The sequence below is a fragment of the Podarcis cretensis genome, assembly GCF_951804945.1.
Source record: "Podarcis cretensis genome assembly, chromosome: 8".
Classification (NCBI taxonomy): Eukaryota; Metazoa; Chordata; class Lepidosauria; order Squamata; family Lacertidae; genus Podarcis; species Podarcis cretensis.
In genome coordinates this window covers 27,577,421-27,599,562 of record NC_137177.1, presented here as the reverse complement: position 1 = coordinate 27,599,562, position 22,142 = coordinate 27,577,421, and the positions used below count along the sequence as shown (strand labels likewise).

General features: G+C 45.7%; 1 protein-coding gene across 1 annotated transcript in view; it reads right to left on the bottom strand.

The window, feature by feature from the left end:
• SLC9A1 (solute carrier family 9 member A1) overlaps positions 1-22,142 on the bottom strand; it is a gene marked incomplete at its 5' end in the record, with an annotated part of 69,975 nt that overhangs the window by 22,116 nt on the left and 25,717 nt on the right. Inside the window, one exon of the mRNA XM_079985973.1 lies at positions 3,145-3,605. Coding sequence (XP_079842099.1) covers positions 3,145-3,605 — 461 coding nt within the window. The remainder of the gene's footprint in view (positions 1-3,144; positions 3,606-22,142) is intronic.

Genomic DNA, 22,142 nt, shown 5'->3' with positions numbered 1-22,142 from the left:
TTAACTAAAACAATAACATTATAGCATATGTATCCATGTTTGTTAACTGATGTGGTTAAACGATTTAAAAAAACACACACACATGAAAAACTTAAAACAAATCCTTATTTCTTGACGAATAGCCTTTGGACTATAATGTAACTTAAATAGAAAACTCTCTAGAAAGATTTTTCCTCCCAAAGCATTTTATTTTAAAATTTAAATTTTTAAAAAATCTGATTTAAATTAAAAAAAATCTGATTTTTAAAAAAATAATCAATTTTTTAAAATAAAAAAAACATTGATTTTTATCCACCCTGATTCTTTTTGCAAACTGTTTTGAGGTTTAATTGCAATCAAGCGGTCCATAAATCTTGTGAAACAGATAAATATATTAAGTAGCAGGGAACACATGAGAAATGAAGCAGTAGGATTGAACCCTCCTGTTCCCTTTGGTGCAATGAGAGCAGGGGAGGAGATACAGCATCTCCTTCCCCCAATCCCCCCCCCCCACTTGAACATTAGCTCCACCCTAGAATTGATTTGAGGTTGAATTTGGATTGAGTGTTTCTGGTTTGTGTGCGCGTGACGTGCACAGCCTTAGAAACTAACAAATTACGTTTTTCCATTTAGAGATCCCAGAACTCTGTTGTTTCTTATAATTCCTGAGCAACACCAGGTACTTTCTGCTAGTCTACTATATATTTTGGAAAGTGGTTTGTCTGATCACTGTTCACCTCTAAAGCAATGCTATTTTTCTAGGAAAAAGAGGTCCTGGAGCTCACTGTGAACTTCTCCCTTGTTCTCTTAGAATGGCAATGGTGCCCCACCTGAGGGGTGCCAGAGTTGAGCTCCAGCTGAAAAAAAAAGCCCTGCTCTTAAGATATCATAACCAAACTTTTCATGACAGTTCCAGAATTCAAGGAGGCCATTTTGAATCAAGATGGTGAGCTGAACAAAACTGCACTGGTTTTAATCACTGATTTAAAAACTGTACAGATTTTCTGATTCCTTTGAATTCCTAGATAAAGCTTGGTATGAGACTGTGAATTACAGTATGCTTAAGCACTGCACCTTCAACTTGATTTATAACAATGCATAGCAACACAAGACTTTCCTGCCTCCACCGTCCTACTGCCTTCTACGGCACTCTTCTGGAAGGCCGCTCTCAAGGTCTCTACTAAATAGCACAGGGTGTGAGGGGGGGGGGGAGCTGGCAGAAATGCCTTCCTCTCCGGCAATAAGGGCTCTGTGTCCCACACATTAGGAAGGGGAGTGGAAGCACCCCCTAGGTAGCTTCGCAGCCTTTTGGAACTGGAAATGCTGCTGCCAAAACAGAACAGCCACAGGTTCAAACTGTCAAAGGGCAAAGGAGTTCACTAGCTGCAATAAATCACAACCACGCCCGAGAAACCCCTTCTGGAAAAGGCAAGGAGCACCACCCTTTGAGTCACTACGAAGTAACAGTACACATCTTGGGCAGCAGAGGCCTCAACGCAGATGAGTCACCCATCCATGCCCTTTTGCCACATTGGTAGTCACAAATCAGCTTTCCAACGCCCTCCTTCCCACTGCACTTTCAAGTGCTTTCTGATGGGTGAGGTGAAAATCCTCATCTGCCTTAGCAACGGAAGGCATGGCAAGGCGATGCCCACTGACAATTTAAGGAAGCACAAATCCCACCAGGTGTGCGAGCCTGAATGTTTGTAGATGGAGAGAGACAAATAGGCTTCAGTCCCAGCTTGGCTCTCCTCTGTCCCTGCCAGATCACACATTTGGAAGGCGAGAAGGTGAGATGTGGGGAGCTGCATGTCCCCCAAAGGCTCTCCCCCCACCCTGCAAAGAGCAGGGAGCATCAAATGTCCCACAGGAACCTTGTCTTACAGCAAGTCAGACATTGGGCCTTCAAGCTTAGTAACATCTACACTGACTGGCAATGGCACCCAAGGGCTTCAGCCAGAGAGCCTCTTCTGCCCTACCTGGAGATGCCAGGGATTGAGCCTGGAACTTTTGCATGCAAGATAACTGCCCTAGCACTGGAACACAGGCAGCTGCCTTATACAGAGCCAGACTGTTGCTCCAGCTAGTTTATTAATGTCTACATTGACTGGTAGCAGCTCTCCAGGGTTTCAGAGTTGGGGGGGGGGGAATCTTGCCTGGAGAATCTAGGAATTGAACCTGGGACCTTCTCCCTGCAAGGCCGATGCTCCTCCACTGAGCTGCAGCCCTTCCCCTTCTCTACAGGCAGAAGGGTATCTTGCAACCAGACCAACACAAGAGCTACAGCAAAGGCACAACTGCCTCTCTATTCTCAGCCATTTGCTGACAGCAATTCCTCATTGGCAAAGTGGAAATCATGCCCTGGCTGATCATCCAGTTTACATCCAGGTCATTCTTAAGAGACTTTGCCTTACAGTATACAGCACAGGTAGAGCCCAAGGGTCGGAAGTACCCTCCAAGCCACACTATCTGGCCCTCAGGACTGTCCCCCATGCTACAACCCCTCCCCAGATATCCCGCTTCTCCAGACCAGGCCCCTCACCACCCCTGCTTTGCAACCTCCCTGAGTGATTTTCAGCAAACTGGACCGTGCACTTCCTTTCACTTGCCTGATGGGGGACAGAAAAGGATGGGTGTGTGTGTGTATGTAAAAACCAACCTAATATTCAAAGATAGCATGTACATTTGTTGCTCCAACTACATCACACCCTTCCTGCAAAATTCCACAGTATATACGTGATCAGTTTTGGAGACAAAGGCGGACTGTGTACCTTGACCAACATGCCAAGGGTGATATGCAAAGTACTCGTTCCTTTTGCACAAGTATTTATGTTTGTGCAATGGAATATCCTACACACACATCCCCAAATCTGTTCCGGAGGGTTGGGAGAACCCCTAGAACAGATTTAGGGGGTGCACAAGGGGAGAAAAGAAGGGGAGAAAAGTTCCACTGCAAAAGTCCTTGAGCCGATGGAACAAGTCATGTAGCACTACTCTGGATACAACCCTACATTTCCATTCTTGTGCCAACCCGTTTGTGTGGCGCTTGACAGATAGTGCCCTAGGGATCAGATCTGCTTCCTATCCTTCCACCTTAAACAGAGCCCCAAATCCAAAACCTGAGGCAGCTGGCACATGTTCCAACTTACGGTCCTTTTCACTTACCACAGTGACCGCATCATTCAACAAAGACTCGCCGAACACCAAAATGTGCAGCAGCTCGTTGATGTGGATTTCCTCAAACACAGCCAGCACAGCAACAGGGTCCACTGCCGAGATGATGCTGCCAAAAAGCAGGCAGGCCAGGAGTTCGGTGTCCTGCAAACCAGTGCCGTTGATCTGGCACACGGCGTAAATCAGCGAGCCCACAAAGAAGGCGTTCCACAACGTCCCCAGCACGGCAAAGATCAAGATGGTGCCCAGGTTCTCTGTGAACTGGCGTAAGGGAAGGAAGTAGCCGGCATCCAAGATGATGGGCGGGAGCAGGAAGAGGAAAAAGACGTCCGACTCTAGGATTGGAGGGGTCTCTCCCACAGCTTTGATGAGCCCCCCGACCAGCAGCCCTACAACAATCAGTAAGCAGCTCTCTGGAACTATACTGGAAATGGTTGGAATCACGTGGAACCCTGGAAGGGGAGAGAGAAGCAAGACGGTATAGGTCAGTTCCTCTTCAGCTGCATTGTGTTGACTCCAGAACTTCTTCCACCCACAGTTACACAAAAAGCCTTTGTCCATCTAGTGCCCTCTATATAATTTGGACTATTCCTTCAGCCACAACGAGTACAGCCATCCTGATGGGAGTTGTAGCCCAAAACACTTGGAGGGCATCATGTTGGCAAAGGCCGAACAAAGAGAATGGCACAGAGTTGTGGGAGGGCAGAAGGACCCCAACTGAAAGACAAAATTTCAAGTAAACCTGAATTTGCTGTGCGAGAAGTTGAATTCTATTACCCATATACAGTATATTACACAAACCGGATATATTTGCATAAATCCTTCTTTCAGCCTTAGGCTGTAATCCTATATGTGCCCAGGAGTAAGCCGCATTAAAATGAGTGGGAATTACTACTGAGTAGACAGGTATAGGATTTCACTGCGGGAATAAATTAATATGTAATATTTCTCTCTCTCTCTCTCTCTCTCTCTCTCTCACACACACACACACACACACACACACCCTCTTACATCAGCTTCCCAGAGTCCAAAAACCAAGACAGGAGTTTATTTGAGCAAAAGAGTCACTTAACTCAGTCACAGAATGATCCCCTGCCCTTTAATGCTAACGGTCCATGCCACAATTAATTTGCTGGCCTTTATTTTAGCATTTCAGTTGAGTTTTTAGCTGTTTCTTTTAACTGTTTTAATTATTCTATATTGTAACAATGCTGTGCAACCCATTTTTACGTTTTGTAAACCATGTCAGAAGTATGCAAACTTAAATTTAGCACACTTAAAAATAATTACAATACAGACATCAAATTGAAACATTAATATTCATGTATTTATTTCCTCACAGACAGATAGGAACCAAACAGGTGAGCACCAGATAACATACAGTGCAATAAAACACTGGAAAACATACACAGCATCTCTTCAAGTAATTAAGTTATACAACAAGTGTTGTAAACAAAATCTGCCCTTTTTCCCTTATGGGGTATGCAAGAGCCTGTATAGAGTCCTTACGTGGGTTTCCTATTGGTAGGAGAAAATAACAGAGGCCAACCAGAGAATATTGAGAAGCAAAGCAGCTAGTAAGCCTGATCTTTATTAAAGCTGTTGCAACAGGGTGCTCCCCTCACACGCAGGAGGATGGAGGAGGACCCAGAACAAAGGTGTGCCTGCCATTTTAAATTCCCTGCCCTGGAGCTCAAGACCACCCCTCCATACATCATACATACATCACAGAAGGGGTGTAACCCAAGACCACCCCCCACAAACATCATACCTACATCACAGAAGACGTGGTCTACAACAGAAATTTGAATGTTGTTGTTTTTCCTGTCTGTCAGGTTATCTGATAATGCCTTATTTGATTGCCTTTCCTGGTAGTCTGGCCATTCCTTTGAAATGGTGATTTCCCAATTCCTGAGACAATGGGAAGGTTCCATCACCCCCTCCGTCCTTGCAGAGAAAACATTTGGTCAGTTTGGGAGTCAAAATGGTTTCAGGACGGTCTTCCTTGCTGCTCCAGACATGTGGTCCACATATCTATGTAGGTGCTTGGTTGGTACATTTATGAACATTTATTTTATATATATATATATATATATATATATATGGACGCAGGTGGCGCTGTGGGTTAAAGCCTCAGCGCCTAGGACTTGCCGATCGAAAGGTCGGCGGTTCGAATCCCTGCGGCGGGGTGCGCTCCCGCTGCTAGGTCCCAGCGCCTGCCAACCTAGCAGTTCGAAAGCACCTCCGGGTGCAAGTAGATAAATAGGGACCGCTTACCAGCGGGAAGGTAAACGGCATTTCCGTGTGCGGCTCTGGCTCGCCAGAGCAGCGATGTCACGCTGGCCACGTGACCCGGAAGTGTCTCCGGACAGCGCTGGCCCCTGGCCTCTTAAGTGAGATGGGCGCACAACCCCAGAGTCTGTCAAGACTGGCCCGTATGGGCAGGGGTACCTTTACCTTTATATATATATATATATATATATATATATATATATATATATATATATATAAATAAAATACCTGTATTTTTTAATTACACAAGCAACACTGTATTCTGTACCTTGACAGCAACTGGCTATAAAACCTAGTGCTCTCCAAAAGCCTGAGCAAAGAGGTATGTCTTTAATCAGTGCTCAATGCACCTTAAAGCAGAAATAATGGAGAGGGCCCTTTCCTGCACCAGTACCCCATCTACTATTGCCTCCACTGGAGAGGGGGCAAAAGCAAGAATGAAATGCCTTGAATCCTGAACAGGAAGTGCTCCGCGCTGCAACGATATGTTGCAAATCGCCATTATAGATAGAGACCTTCAGATCGTGCTGCCTTCCTCCCAGAGCTGTTATGGGTTTTGTTAATTCCTCTAAATTCAGCCCTGCTGTTTAGGGGTGGGAAGACAACTGGTAAGCACGGCGTGTTCTGTCCTCTGACTCCCTGGCAAAGGGACCTACAGTATTTTCATGAGAGGCAGCCATTCTTGATCAACACCTCCGTTGCTTTGTTCTTCCATGCTGAATTGCTGGGCAAGTCCAACCATCTGGCTCAGGGCGCAACCTGTTGAGCTGTAAAATGCATCCCTCTGACACTAGGGGTGAGGAGCACGCAAGAGGGTATAACAGAGGCCAGCCAGTGTGGTGTAGTGGTTAAGAGCGGTAGTCACGTAATCTGTCGAACCGGGTTCGCGTCTCCGCTCCTCCACATGCAGCTGCTGGATGACCTTGGGCCAGTCACACTTCTTTGAAGTCTCTCAGCCCCACTCACCTCACAGAGTGTTTGTTGTGGGGGAGGAAGGGAAAGGAGATTGTTAGCCGCTTTGAGACTCCTGAAGGGGAGTGAAAGGCGGGATATCAAATCCAAACTCTTCTTCTCTTCTTCTTCAACCTAAGATACTCCGTGCCTTCATTCAAATATGCCCCCCCACGAGCATAAAGGGCCAAGAGCAGGTTTGTGGCCTGAAGGCATGAGATGTGTGCACAGGGAAGAGGGAAGGAGTAAAGTTCCTGTTCCGGAGGTGAGGACTCTGAATCTGAACGGCATGCAGGGGGAGCCCCAAAAGTGCTGCAACCCATTGAACCTGTGAGGCCAGTGGCTTTCACCCCCACGTCTGAAGATGTGGCACCGCCGTCCTCGTGACTCCACTGTAGAAGATCCTGGAAGCCCTAAGCCTCCCAAGGCTCCATTGCAGAAGATCGCGAGAGAAGGCTGGGCCTCTTCAAGTAGAGGAGCATCCTGCAGCAAAGGTACTGGTAACTATTAGGCTACATCTGGTGCTGCTGTTCAGTTTGAGCAACTTCAGAGCTTTATAGTCCCCCAAGCACAGGCTTGGAACCAGTCTGTGCCCTGCCTGAGCCACCTTGCCTTGCGTCCAGCCTGAACCTGGTTGAGCCTTGCAGCACCACAAAGCAGGACAGCAGAACTGGCACCTGTTGGTGGGGCACTCTGGCCATGGATTTCCTGCATTAATCAGAGCGTTGATCTGGATCAGGAGTGGGGAACCTATGGCCCTCTGGATGCTGCTGAACTCCAACTCCCATCAGGCCAAGCAAGCATGCTCAATGGCCAAGAAGGATGGGAGATGGAGTACAGCCACATCTGGAGGGCCAAAGGTTCCCCATTCCTGGTCTACATGGCCTCCAAAATCCTTCCAACTCTGTAATTATCTGAGTTTGCTCTCTAGCTGTCTGGCTTTAGCACTTAAGATAATGCAGACATCTTGGCACCGAGAACACAGACCCACCCTCTCCATTTCACTATCTGCCTTTCTTTTTAAATGAAAGTTGGGCTGATAGGGGATAGGTATTGTGTGGAGTGCTGCCTTAAGACCTGGGGGTGGATGATTTGTGGGGTGGACATTATCCTCCTCCTCAGGCTCCATATTAAATTTCTGGGGTGGGGTGTGGAATTCCATTCACTCATGTATCACTAGAAAACCCAGAATGAAGATTGTTTGATTGGCATAACTTAAAACAGCTTCCAGAATTTGGATTGTCTGGGTGCGGAACTGCAATTGTTTTTAGCAAGGGAGTACAGCTTGCTGAGCCCAGCTGGTGAAAGGCAATCCTTTTGCACACTGCAGAGAAACACCAGGCAGCCTTCCTGGAATGGCAAGTGCCTAGCCCCAGCTCAGAACACACTGCTCAGAACCAACAGCTCTGCACCTGGCTCCTCCGGGATCGCACCCTGGTTTCCCCCTCACACCACCCCTCTCTCATATGCAACAGACCAGAATTTAGCAGTCATCCAAGGACAGAACAATGAGTCAGCAGTTTGCCGCCAGTGCCAGATGAAAAAACGCACCAATGGTGGCATGAAGAGAGAATGGACCACCAAAATATGGACACCAACGCCACTATTTCCCTCTTTCTCTCCTCGGTGCACGAAGTAGAGAGGCTTTCATGGTGCTGCCTGCAGAGTATCAGTTAAAATCCACAAACCGAATGCCAAGCAGACACCGTGCCCCCTGGTGCTGCCTGGCATTCAAACCAGTCTGAAGGCAGGCATCATTAGTGATGGCAGAGACAACAAAGCTGTACAGAGCTTTTTGATGGCTGCTCTGTTCTAAAGCAAAGGTATCCCGCTAGATGCCATTATCCCCTAGCTCCCATCAGTCCTCCCTTTTAGAAAGCAGCCTGTTTAATGGTGTGCATACAAACATTGGAGGGATGTGCGTGCAAATCTTTAGATAAAATATATTTTTTAAAAAAATAATCACCTGCCACTAGTAAAATGTTAGTGTTGAATGAGAGATTTCTAAAATAGAGAAGCAAAACCGAATAGCATCTCTTAGACTTACGCTACTGAGTTTATTTGAAGAGCTAGATAAAGACCCGAAGAACTGAGAATCGATCTCCCGTCTTCTTCTAGCTGCTTAAACTATGACTAGGGAATCTTGGAAGGACTTCAAATTCTCGCATCTTGATTATTGGTACTAGTGGGTTTGGAGAGTAGCTCTATTTGAGAAGCTTGTGTGCAAGATGATCAGGAGGTCAAAGAAAATGCAAGCTATTTGTTGGGCTTAGGTACTCATTTATCGAATTCACTTGGTTACAGGAACAATAATAGAACTATTCCAACCCAATGTGTCAGGTTGGTTATTTTAGATATTAGTTGCTCTCTCTTAAGTGTTCAGCAGGGTACTTCTTGCTTACCTCTTTGGATTTTGCAATCTGTAATAACGGACTTTCTAGCTTTCCTTGGTGGGTTTTCTCGTCGTAATGATATGTAAATGCATGCTTTGGACATGTTTGTGTTTTATGGCTCTCTGCAGCAGGTGTGACATGTAGGGGGAATGACCACTTGGAAGTTTTGACTGTGGCAATGTAGTTTGTGTTGCTGAGCATATGAAAACTCAATAAATATTATAATTTTAAAAACCCACAAGCAAAATGTTAAGTACTGAGACTCCAAGATAGTAATAACTAGGTAAGCCAACCCCGTCTCCACCCCAGCCCAGCCCCTTCCTCAGTTCCACCCCTGTCCAAAGTAACAATGCTTTGACCATGATGCCCATTAGCTTTCTCTGTCCTTGCCTAATTAATCCAAAAAAAGCCAAATTAAAGTTGGAAGCCAATATCCATTGAACTCATCACCCACCTGCAGACTCGTGAGCTGCTCGAGTCGCTGAAGGCTGCAGCAAAGTCACTCCCCCAACCCCCCACTTTACAAAAACAGCAGAGTTAAGTACAAATTAAAGACTCAAATCTAGAAATTATAACTGTCTCTCACTTTGTCCCCCTGGGCTGTCAGGATTCCATTAGGATGGAGCACTCCTGAGTTAATGAGAATGAAGGATTCAGAATCTTTTTTGCAATGCTCTAAAAATAACACCCACACTGAGTGTGCTTTCATTAAATCTCTGATCTTGGTTGAAATTCAGAACACCCAGTCACTCTGCACCTCCCCTCTTTTTATAACTAAAGAGCCGGGGGTTTTTTTGTTTTTGGTTCTAGCAGATTGCTGCTGTGAGTGTTCCCGAACAATACAAAAGCCAGATACCGACGAGACAGAAGAACAGCAGAAGCTTGCAAGCTGGGCACTGTGACTAAAACCAAGCATGTTAACTCTGTCACTCGCTTGGTCGCCTGCGGAGAGCAGAAATCAACCCCAGGTGAGCAGGCAGGAAAATTATCACAGTCTTAAACAGAAATCAAGACACGTAACTAGAATCAAGCACATGAATTGCTGGTCGCCTGCAGAGAGCAAAAATCAACTCCAGGTGAGCAAGCAGGAAAGTTATTCCAATCTAAGAAACAAAGCAACTTCACGCCCTCCCTCCTGAAGTGCCATGACAAAAGGCGTAAATCTTTTGGCATTGCCATTTCAGCAGTGGTGGTAGAGGAGCAAATGGAAAATCCTTCCCAGGAGTATCTCGCTCCCACACCAATCCAAGAAGAGAGCTGGTAAGAATCAAAGGAGGAGTGAGTACTTGAAGTTGGGGCATGGGGCAGGTTCAAAATGTGAATCCCTGCTTGAGAAGCAACTTCCATAGAATGCCCCTGTCAAAATGAGGCTGTTCAAAAGTCCCTTCCAGCGTTTAGTATTATAATAATGAGTTCCTGGTGCAGTCAGGGGACTTTATTTGCATCTCTTCCCCAACTGGGAAAACAGAGATTAAATACTGAAGCCAGCACTCCCCAGGACTACTTCACGTCATTTGCTCATCTCTGTAACCAAGGAAACCCTCTCCTACAGGCTGAATCTCCCTTGCTCTTCCAAAACTTTCTCTTAGTGCTGCACACTGGCAAAGGAGGTGATAACACCAAGCATCTCCCAGATCTATCAGAGAGGGTCTCATGCAGCTGAAAACACCCTTCTTTGTTTCCTGGGCAATGTGTGACATCATAGCTCCAAAAAGGCACCCAGAAGACAGAAAAATCTCTTCTACCTCCAAATCCAAAATAGCTTACGCCATGGGTAGGCAAACTAAGGGCCAGGGGCCGGATCTGGCCCAATCGCCTTCTAAATCCGGCTCGCAGACAGTCCAGGAATCAGTGTTTTTACATGAGTAGAATGTGTCCTTTTATTTATAATGCATCTCTGGGATATTTGTGGGGCCTGCCTAGTGTTTTTACATGAGTAGAATGTGTGCTTTTATTTAAAATGCATCTCTGGGTTATTTGTGGGGCATAGGAATTCGTTCATATTTTTTTTTTCAAAATATAGTCCGGCTCCCCACAAGGTCTGAGGGACAGTGGATCGGCCCCCTGTTGAATAAGTTTGCTGACCTCTGGCTTACGCCAACCTTCCCTAACCTGATACCCCCCCTTCAGACATTGTTGGGACTACATATCCCATCGTCCATATCCGACCGCGGGCCATGCTGGCTGGGGCTGATGGGAACTGTAGTCTAAGAACCTTCAAGGTCTCATTGCTCTGCAGCAGCTCCATAAACCACCTCTGGAACTGATATTGGGAATCTATAAGGTTGCTAACAGAGATTAAAAACAGGACTACCGGATATGAGCAACACACCTGTAACATTCCTCTACTTACAAGCGTGGGGAACCTTTTTCACCCAAGCGCTGCATTTCCTTCTGGGTAACTTTCCAAGCTGCCTGTGGTGGGCGGGGCCAGAAGCAAAAACGGACAGAGAACTGAGCGTAAATCTTTACCTTTGTAAAGGCCAGTTACTGTACACTGGCTAGTTTCTGCACACACTCTCACTCCCCCCTTCCTGTGCTTCATCCAGAAAAGTCAGAGGCACTATCAGAGTTCAAGAACACCTTCAGACATGAAGCAGGGCCAGTGCGAGATGTGGGCCAGGCAAAGAGGCCCTAAAGGCCACACTAAGCCCCCAGGACAAAGGCTTCTCATCTCTACCCTACTGTATAAGGAACGGCTACAACAACAACAACAACAACAACAACAACAATTATTTATTATTTATTATTTATTATTTATTATTTATTATTTATTATTTATTATTTATTATTTATTATTTATTATTTATTATTTATTATTTATACCCCGCCTATCTGGCCGGGCTTCCCCAGCCACCCTGGGCGGCTTCCAACCGAATATTAAAAACAATACAGTGTCAGACATTAAAAACTTCCCTAAACAGGGCCGTCTTCTGTTGTCTTTTAAAAGTAAAATAGTTGTTTATTGCCTTGACATCTCCTGGGAGGGCGTTCCACAGGGCGGGTGCCACTACCGAGAAGGCCCTCTGCCTGGTTCCTTGTAACCTCACTTCTCGCAGTGAGGGAACCGCCAGAAGGCCCTCAGCGCTGGACCTCAGTGTCCGGGCTGAATGATGGTAGTGGAGACACTCCTTCAGGTATACAGGACCGAGGCCGTTTAGGCCTTTAAAGGTCAGCACCAACACAAACAGGTCATTTGCTTGATTCAGGTTTTACAGGAAACAAAAATGACCTAGCACAAGAATGTCTGAAAAATTACCGCAATGAAACTTGGTAAGATTTATGAAAAAAATGGTTGCACCCTGACTCAGGCCTGTTGTTTAAGCCTCAACCCCCTTTTCTCAACTTCTTTTCCCTTGCACCATATTCCGTTCTTCGGGTTTCTCTTCCTGCTGAGGGTTTTACTGCTGCCACTCCTGAAAAGTCCTTACAACTCAATTCCCTCTCCCTGCTCCAATGCTCCCAGGTTAATCTGCCATTACTGAGCTTCATTACTTTGCTCCCTTCTTTCTTTCTTTCCTGGCTATTAAAATCCTTCAGCAACACTGGGCATCAACTTCACTTTAGCCTCCCTAGGAATACATCTCGTGGCAGACTCTATAAAAGGATAGGCCAATAAAGCACATCCAGGGAGATCAAAGAGGCAGGGAGCAGCTTCATGTGGAATAAAAGATTTGTAAGGTGGGCTGATTTTGTGCAATGGTGTTTGGCTTGTAAAGCCTTTCATAACCTAGGAGCAACATACCTCAGAGAAAGCCTCTCCAAGTAAGCTCCTCTTTTGTCCTCTAGTAGGACCTTGCAAGGACATTGTTTCTCCTTTCTAAGATGGTCAATCTGCAGTCTTATGCTTTTATTATTAGCTACCCTTGTGCATTTGGAAAGGTGGGTTGCAAAAAATTGATCAATCTAGCTAGGGGTCATTTTGTGTTCCTCTGCATCTTCAGGATGGCTGAGAAAGGTTTTCTTGTATTTTTTCTTGCACCTTCCCCCTCCCAAAGTAGAACAAGGAGGAAGATAATACAAAGAAATGCAAAGTAAAAATATGACACGTCGCAAAGTTGTGGAAGTGGCACCCACACATGCGATTCCATATACAGTCATCAGGTTAAGAGTTACAGTTAATGTAACAGACAAATAAAGGTTTATGAAAACCATAAATCAGAAAGCACTTTAGGAATCTTTCTGTTATTTGTCAGAGTGATTTAAAAAAGTAATAAATCTCCACAGTGTAGCCAATAATGTGGCTTTGTGTTTTCTCTCGTGCTATATGTAGCTTTTGTTTACATTTTCCAAGTAAGTCTATTTGCCATACCTTCTTGTACCAGGATGCCAAGGTAGCCCCCTTTCTTTAATGGACTAGAGTCAAATTCATGCCACAATAAATCAGCTAGTTTTTAAGGTGCAATTAAACACTGGAAATGATCACCATCAGCTCTTAAGGAAGTGAGAGGGCCATGATGCATCCCCCCTCCCAAAAAAACTGCTACATTCTCTCTCCTATTTCTCTCTTTGCTAGAATTTCTAGCTGTAGTTTTCTGAAACTGAGAGTGCAGCCTTGGATGGTTGCCCCAAGTCCCTCTCTGGGAGATTCTCAGCCTTGTAGGACTGGCTGTTCGCCTCCACATATGCCCCACTTGTACATCTGCAGTTAAAGCAAGTGCACACAGATCTTGCTTTTCAAACACAATGCGTTCCCTAGAAATCATTCATTAGGCAAGCATTTGCATAACAAGTCAATGATTTCCACTGATTCCTGTGGGGCAAATTTCTAATGCATTCCCAACCACAGAATTTTGACACCCCCCACCAAAAGTCAAAAGCCCCTAGGAAAACCCTCTGAAATCTTACTAAATACAGCTCCTCAGCCAACCAGCAAAAGGCAAACAAGGAAGCAAAAAAATGCTCTCCATTCAGATACAGTGGTACCTCGGGTTACAGACGCTTCAGGTTACAGACGCTTCAGGTTACAGACTCCACTAACCCAGAAATAGTACTTCAGGTTAAGAACTTTGCTTCAAGATGAGAACAGAAATTGTGTGATGGCAGCGCAGCGGCAGCAGGAGGCCCCATCAACTAAAGTGGTACCTCGGGTTAAGAACAGTTTCAGGTTAAGAACGGACCTCCAGAACGAATTAAGTTCTTAACAAGAGGTACCACTGTATCTCAATCTGTGGTGTGCATAGTGAGTGTTCGGAAAGTGGGCCTGGTTCAGATGCAACAAACCTTGGCCTTTTTGGATTCAGTACAAGCCTTGTGCTTTCACACTCACTTCTCTTCCCTTCATTTACATGACTTCAAGGGAGAGACTGTGGTTAAGCCACAGTTTCCTGTAACTTCTGAACCAGGAAACTGTGGATTTAAAGAGCACAAAGGGACTTACATCTGAGAAAAAATGCATAGCACTATACTCACATATAGCAGAACTGTAGCAAGTGAGGAATGTGTAATAATATATAATATATTTAAACATATGCTCGGTTAAATGGCTTTCATTTTTTAGGGTTTAGGATTTGGCTCAATGGCTGCATTTTTCAAGAATGTAAAGTGAAGGATCCCCTGACTTTTGAGAGGAAAAATCCCAGCTGAAATTCCATCTGGAAAAGCACAGTTACAGGATGACTCACTCTCGATGCATGAGACCCATAAATAACCTTCAGCACTAACAGACACGAATTCAGACACCAACCCGGCATGCTCAGAACCCGTACTTTATAACAACTGTCAGAACATAGCCAAATGCTATGCCAGGCACGGAGCCTGCGGCTGGCTGCTCTTGCTCTTAACGACCTGGCATGCAGAACTCCATTGAAATTATTAATCGCCACAACATTCGAGGGAACGATGTGACTTTGCAATGCAAATAAAGAGGAATTTAAGCAGTAGAATTCTGCCAAACTCAGCCACAATTTGAAAGTTGTTAGGAGTAAGGGCATATGAGTGTGTGTGTGTGTGTGTGTGTGTGAGAGAGAGAGAGAGAGAGAGAGAGTGTTGTGTGGTAGAACCCAGGCAGTTTCCCGCAAATGGTAATCAAAATCCTACTGTTCTGACAGAATGTGCTCTGTTCTTCGAGGACACCACCTTTCACTGTAAGCCCAACCCAACAGAGCATTTTGGCAGCTGACCCCAGGAGCAACTCCCTGTATACTAGGTCCTATGAAGTCCTACCCTCAAAGCTTGGTTCCCTGTATGCAGAACCCATCTCTGGTGCCTGTTCCCTTTCCCTGCTTTAGGTAAAGGTAAAGGTACCCCTGCCCGTACGGGCCAGTCTTGACAGACTCTGGGGTTGTGCGCCCATCTCACTTAAGAGGCCAGGGGCCAGCGCTGTCCGGAGACACTTCCGGGTCACGTGGCCAGCGTGACATCGCTGCTCTGGCGAGCCAGAGCCGCACACGGAAACGCCGTTTACCTTCCCGCTGGTAAGCGGTCCCTATTTATCTACTTGCACCCGGAGGTGCTTTCGAACTGCTAGGTTGGCAGGCGCTGGGACCGAGCAGCGGGAGCGCACCCCGCCGCAGGGATTCGAACCGCCGACCTTTCGATCGGCAAGCCCTAGGCGCTGAGGCTTTAACCCACAGCGCCACCTGCGTCCCTTTCCCTGCTTTAAGGCCACCTTAAATCCTGACCTTTTCCTGGTTTGACTTTTGCACCCAGCTAAAAGCATGGTAAAACTGAGTTGAGTTTCCTCAAAATAGGTGAGTGGTCATGTGTTGGGCAAGCCATCACGTCTCAGTTCTGTGTCATAGATAGATAGAGCAAGACATGACAGGCTTATTAAAGCAAACACAACTAAAGCAGAAATTTCATGTGCACTTTCCTTCAGAGTAAGTCTCACTGAGCTCCAAGTGAAGACGTCCAAGTTCCAGAGTTCTTTGCATGCCAAAAAGCTCTTTAGAACTGAGGAATAATAAAACACAGAAGTGGCAATTAACACACACACCCCCCATTTTTGCATAATGTAATAGCCTTGGATTTCAATTATGCTGAACTGGGAAGGAACTCCTCTCTGCAAGTGTATTGGAACCCACACATTTCTTGTGGGAAATCTTAAGTCAAGTTGCCAATTAGCCTCAGCAAGAAGCCCTTCAAACTCTGTTCAGGTCCCCTCGCCCAGCCCTAGGCATACATAGCAGTATCAACACCCACCTCCCTGTGCAATGCTTGGCTCTCCCTGGAGAGGCAGTTTAAAACCAGGAAGGATCCAGTAAGTAATTTTGGGTAGCAATGGACTAATTGGTCAATTGCTGTTTCTTATCTTAACTAGTCTTAAGCCCATTTCCAATCTGTTTGCATTTTTTTTAAAAAAAAGTCCACACGAGAATTAGTAAGCACTTGTTTTATTTATGAATAGCTGCCTACAAAACATCTTGAAGGGATTTAATAATAAAAACACCAACAATCAAAACATATGCAAACCATTGCCATATATAAAAACAATTTCAAATCCAACACAGATACAGTTGGGGGGGGGAGGTTCCAATTAAAAGGCTTGTTGAAAAAAGGAATGTCTTCAGTTAAGTGCCAGAAAAATAATAAGAGGGAGTGCTAATAAGTTGGATTTTTGTATGTTATTTTCACTAAAGGAATCTCTGCATCTGCACCTGTTATTACTAAAAAAGGAACACACACACAAATTTGATCCTGTACATTTCAATACTGTTCTAGCTTCAAACTGATTCTTCTTAAATTACAAAAAAAATAATAATACAATTTTAAAGGTTTGAGATCGGTATTAAGTCAATTCCTACATCTTTTTTCCCTTTTCCACAAGTAATTGTTAGTCATCATGCCAATCAAATCACTTTCAAATTTCCCACCATAAGCACTGTTTCTAACCCCCAAACATACACACACACACACACACACACACACACACACGAGAGAGAACATTTATTGTCCTCCCTCTCATCTGACATCCTATACTTCAGCCTTTATCTCACCTAATACTGCACAAAGATTTACTGTATCCTGCATTTTATCATTCCAATATAAAATAAACCAACTCCACTTCTCAATAAATTTATATTACATGGTTGTCTGCTGTCTGACACTGATTCTATTTGTCAATTTCACCACGTGTCCTAGATCCCAAGGTATTAGGCACCTGCCATATAGGAGCACGATGCATTTTGTTTCATTCTGTCTTGTCTCTATTGTGATTTATATGAGTTGTTTGTTCCCTTTTTCTAAGAAAAAAGAGTTTTGAAAGAAAAGTAAGAGCATTGTTGGGAAGAATTCTAAAGCCCCTTGGAGTTTTTCTTCCTCTGAGCTGTATGCCAGGACTACACACCAGTAGTCAAGGAGCCGGGAGCCAAAGAACGAATGCTACTCTTTCACTTTGTGGTGACAGCAAAAACCTTCCTGCGTGTGCCACAGCTGTTTTAACAATGGCCACTGCTGCCAACTACTACGCCACACGGCCACAGAACACATCCCCCAAGATGTTAGTTTCCACACCAACATTACTCCTATTGTGGAGTGGAATGTGGGTGCATGTGCAAGGTCAAAACAAAGCTGAGAGTAGTATTCTCCTGGCCTGGTACTGAACCAGACCCAGTGTGCCCCGAGGGAGCACTCGGTATACGACCCAGGAGCCTTTGCAATGCCCCAGAGCATTCTGGATGAACCTTCTTGATTTTTTTAGCGAGTGCCACATTGCCCACGTCCAGCCTGGCTAGCATGAGGCAGAAGCTGCAGTTGAGGTTTGGTGAGCTAAGGGGCTGAACTAAGACTTGGGAGACCTTGACGCTCAATTGGTGGCCTTGGCCCAGTCGCCATCTCTCAGCCTAACCTAACTCACAAGGTGGTCAAGTGGATAACATGTACAGTGGGTGTGTGACATGTACACCACTTTGAGCTCCTCCGATGAAAGGTGGGTTATAGTTGTATTGATAAATGTATATGGCTCCTACTGTGATGTCAAGGGTCAGCCTGTCTAGACCTGGAACCTGGTGGTCTCCATGGAGAAGGAGAAGCACTCCCTGGAAGACCAGTGCACTGCCAGTAATGCTGAGGAGGCATTGGATCCAGATATTGCTACTCCAGAACCAGAGGTCTTAATCTCAGTTGCCCAGGTCCCTGGCCAACTCTCGGACATCTTCCTCTTATCACACAAAGGACCGCAGGGGAAGAGGAGATGGCAAACCAAGCAGAAGAATTCAAATAGATGCAAATGAGGTAACTCAGAAGTGCAGGGAAAACACATATGAGCATGCCTGAGTGAGATCCAGGAAGTAGCAAGACTTCCAGCTCCCTTAGAGCTTCATATTCTAAACCTTCCTGGTGTAAAAGGCATGCTGGCTTCTCCCTGTCTGGTGGAGAAGCTGGCTCTGAGGAGCACTTTGCAACCCATCTTCTTCTCCAGTTACCTCATTCTGGCCAGCTCCTTTCCTGAGCTATGAGCCCAGAAGCTGTACCCATGTATTAATGAGCCAGGACCAGAGACCTGCTCAGGTCAGTGGCTCCTAAACTTGCTCAATGCAGGGACATCCAGTGGCTTTAATATCTGAACTAAGTACTGTTCCCAGAAAAGACATTGCCTCGGTGTTCCATTTTTAGTGCCATTCCCTGCAAAGCATCCAGCACTGGCTGCCAAATGAAACACGATGCTCCACTTGGTTTGAACGGCTGATGAGATGCCTGTTTACATTTCGGAGGCCAAGAATGATGGGTCCCATCAACGCCATTCTGGAATTTGCAGGGACAGGAAGAAGGCATTTATGAGAACTAGGGCCAGGATTAACTTTCCTTTTCTCTTGTCGATGAGGCAGATGTAAGGAAAAATATTTCAAGTATGCATTTCCTATTTGATTGTTATTTTGAATCCTTGAATAAAACCAAGGCAGGAAGCATTGGAATAGCCTGGAGCATCAGAAAGCCTAGCATATTCACTGCTCCAGTAGGTCTGAATTGTCCATTCAAATCTAAACTTGGGGATGAAGGGGAGGAGGCGCAATTCCTCTCCTTTGTGTCAGGACATATGTCAGCCAAAACTTGCTTACAGAAGGGTGAAGCTACTGCAACCCATCCGACTTGAGAAAACCAAATAGGCAGCTCCTGAGAATGAGTAGACTATGGCCCAGTGGAATATGTGAGCTTTGCTTTAAGAGCAGGCCGGGGTGGTTTGTTGCACCTCATCGGCCCACCAGAAGCTTGGTACCTTATAGTCTGGCTCACAGCTTTTGCCATGGCCAGTGATCAGGAGGATTCCAGCACCAAGACAGCAAAAGAAACAGGATTCAAACAATGTTAAGAGTAGCCCCAGAAAGCATCCTGGAAGAGCAATGTTTTAACTACATCAGTCTTTGCCTACCTACCGTAGTTCTCATTAGGGTGCTTAGGACTCCAACTCCCATCAGCTCCAGCCAGCATGTCCCAAACATCTGGAAGGCACCAGGTTGGCAAAGGCTGGAGTAGATGAAGGAAAGCCAGATGCAACAGCCCGCCATAGTACAAATGGCTCAGGGTTCCACAAAGGGTGCATGGCTCTGTGCCTGCACAGCCCTCCCATCTTCAAAAAAGGGGCACAGGGCAGTGCCTCCCTTATTACAGCAGGGCTGGAGGACCTGTTACCCCCTCCAGATGTTGCTGCACTACGTTCCCCATCATCCCTGACTATCAGCCATGCTGGCTGGGGCAAGGGAAGATGGGAGTCCCATCAACATGGCCTAAACTTGCTTTAGGCGTAAATCTCCTTTTGAAAGAGGCTGGCATCTATCAAAAATTAAAACCACCCTCTTTTGGTTTATTACTTTTGCAGGATGTAACAGATCTAATGATGCTCTCAAGCTGCTTTTTCCGCTGCACGCATGAACTGCCTATTCTAGTATACGAGGCTCCAGAGAGGAACAGCCTGCTATAACGTCGCTCATATATTCCCCTCATAGACACTTTAATTATACACTTCTCCAGGCCTTGGGCGATCATCCTTCCGATGGGATGTTAATGAGTTTTTTGTTTTTAAAATACCTATAAAAGGGGACTAGACAAGGAGAAACAGTCTGGGAAGGGGGGAGCCTTCTGTGTCCTTTGGTGAGAAGAAACTGATGCAGAGAACCAAAAAAAGAAGTGAAAAACCTTTAGAAATCAGCAGCATATTTGCAGGCTCCAGAGTGGCTTTCCGAAAATGCAAGCACAGCTAAGTCAGCCACGCACGCCTGTGGCTCCTTCTTCGCTAGGCTGTGTGACGAAGAAATAGGTTCATGCCCTTGCCCCAGATACTGAGTGCAGAGTGAGGATGAGTTGCTAATATGTAGGAAATTGGATTTTATATATAAAGGGAAGAAAAGAGAACACAGTGGGGCCTGCCCTTCTGAAGGACACTGCAGCTAGATTGCTCCAACCAGAGTGTGTGTGTCTCTGTGTCCACAGGCACACACCTCTTCAGACAGCAGGAAAACGTCCCCAACTTAAGGCAAGCATAACTTCTCAAGAATCAAAATGGTAAGGTCATGCACTTAAGGCCAAGAGGATATTCCAAGTCTAGTCTTTGCCACCCCAGCAAAAGCATCCTGTCATATAGGGCATGGCATTTAACTCCCACTAAACATGCATCTTCCTTACTTTTTATGCATCAATTGCCATCCTTTTGAGGGCAGATCCTCACCATATTTTTTAAGTGCATTCAAAGCACAATTTAAAGGACATGACTTTTCCCAAAGAATCCAAGAGTTGTAATTTCCCCCTCAAAGACCTACAATTCCCAGCGCCAGTGCTTCCCCAGGGGTACACAAGGGTACACAGTACCAACACATCTTTTAGTTATTTTTGTTTAAAAGTGTGACACTTACCATAACAACTTTATGGCGAGTTAACAGCACCTACTTTTCTAAGGCGGGGGGAGCACTGCCCAGAACCCTTAACAAACTACAGTCCCCAGAATTCTTTGGGGGAAGTGTGCATTGAATACACTTTAAATGTATGGTATGGCTCTAAGTAGAGTTTTTGCATCCTGCTTTTCAGCCAAAATGGCTCCAAGAGCCATTTACATACCACAAGGTTACCCAGTGAGATTCATGGCAAAGTTAGGGTTTGAAATCGTGTCTCCCTACTCCTACTTTGAAACTCTTAACAACTATCCCACACAGTCATAAGGAACTAGGAACTAACTTATGCCTCCCTGGTCCATGGAGATTGTACTTGTAACCATCTGCCTCTCTCATTCATTTTGGAGCCAAGAGTGACAACAGAAGGAACTAGCATCTCCTCAGGTGTCACACTGATTACGACCTGCTTCCAACAGGTGGAAGTAAAAAAGGTAAAGGTAAAGGTACCCCTGCCCGTACGGGCCAGTCTTGACAGACTCTGTGCGCCCATCTCACTTAAGAGGCCAGGGGCCAGCGCTGTCCGGAGACACTTCCGGGTCACGTGGCCAGCGTGACATCGCTGCTCTGGCGAGCCAGAGCCGCACACGGAAACGCCGTTTACCTTCCCGCTGGTAAGCGGTCCCTATTTATCTACTTGCACCCGGAGGTGCTTTCGAACTGCTAGGTTGGCAGGCGCTGGGACCGAGCAGCGGGAGCGCACCCCGCCGCAGGGATTCGAACCGCCGACCTTTCGATCGGCAAGCCCTAGGCGCTGAGGCTTTAACCCACAGCGCCACCTGCGTCCCTACAGGTGGAAGTAAATCACAATAAATCCTCTTTGTTCTCCCACAACCCTGTAAGGTGGCTCAGTTTTATTATCCTCATACTGCAGATGCAGGGGATGAAGCAGAGATGGAGTGGCTTGCTTAACACTACATAATGAGTTCAATAGCTGAGGTCAGATTTGAATTGGGAGGCTCTCTGGCTCATTCTTAACTACTTGTAAGTACAGTGGTACCTTGGGTTACAGACATTTCAGGTTACAGACTCCATTAACCCAGAAATAGTGCCTCCGGTTAAGAACTTTGCTTCAGGATGAGAACAGAAATTGTGCTCTGGCGGCGCAGTGGCAGCAGGAGGCCCCATTAGCTAAAGTGGTACCTCAGGTTAAGAACAGTTTCAGGTTAAGAACGGACCTCCAGAACAAATTAAGTTCTTAACCCGAGGTACCACTGTATTGTGCTACCATGGCTCTTTCAGGGCAGCTCCCATTTTGGGGCTCAGGGGCTTCTAAGGCACCCAGTTCTGTGCTGGATTAACAATGGGATGCGGTATTAAAAAGACCATGCAGATGTCCTTCACTGGAATTGCTTTTCCATGATCCCTTAACAGTACAGGTGAATAGCAGGCATACACAGGTAAATACACAGTCTGCTCTGAAGGGATCAAAAACACAGAAGGGGAGACTCCTACAGACTCATCTGTGTATAGACAACCTGCTAGTTTCAAATCTAAAAATAATAGTAGGTTGTATCCAACTAGGTTTCACTCA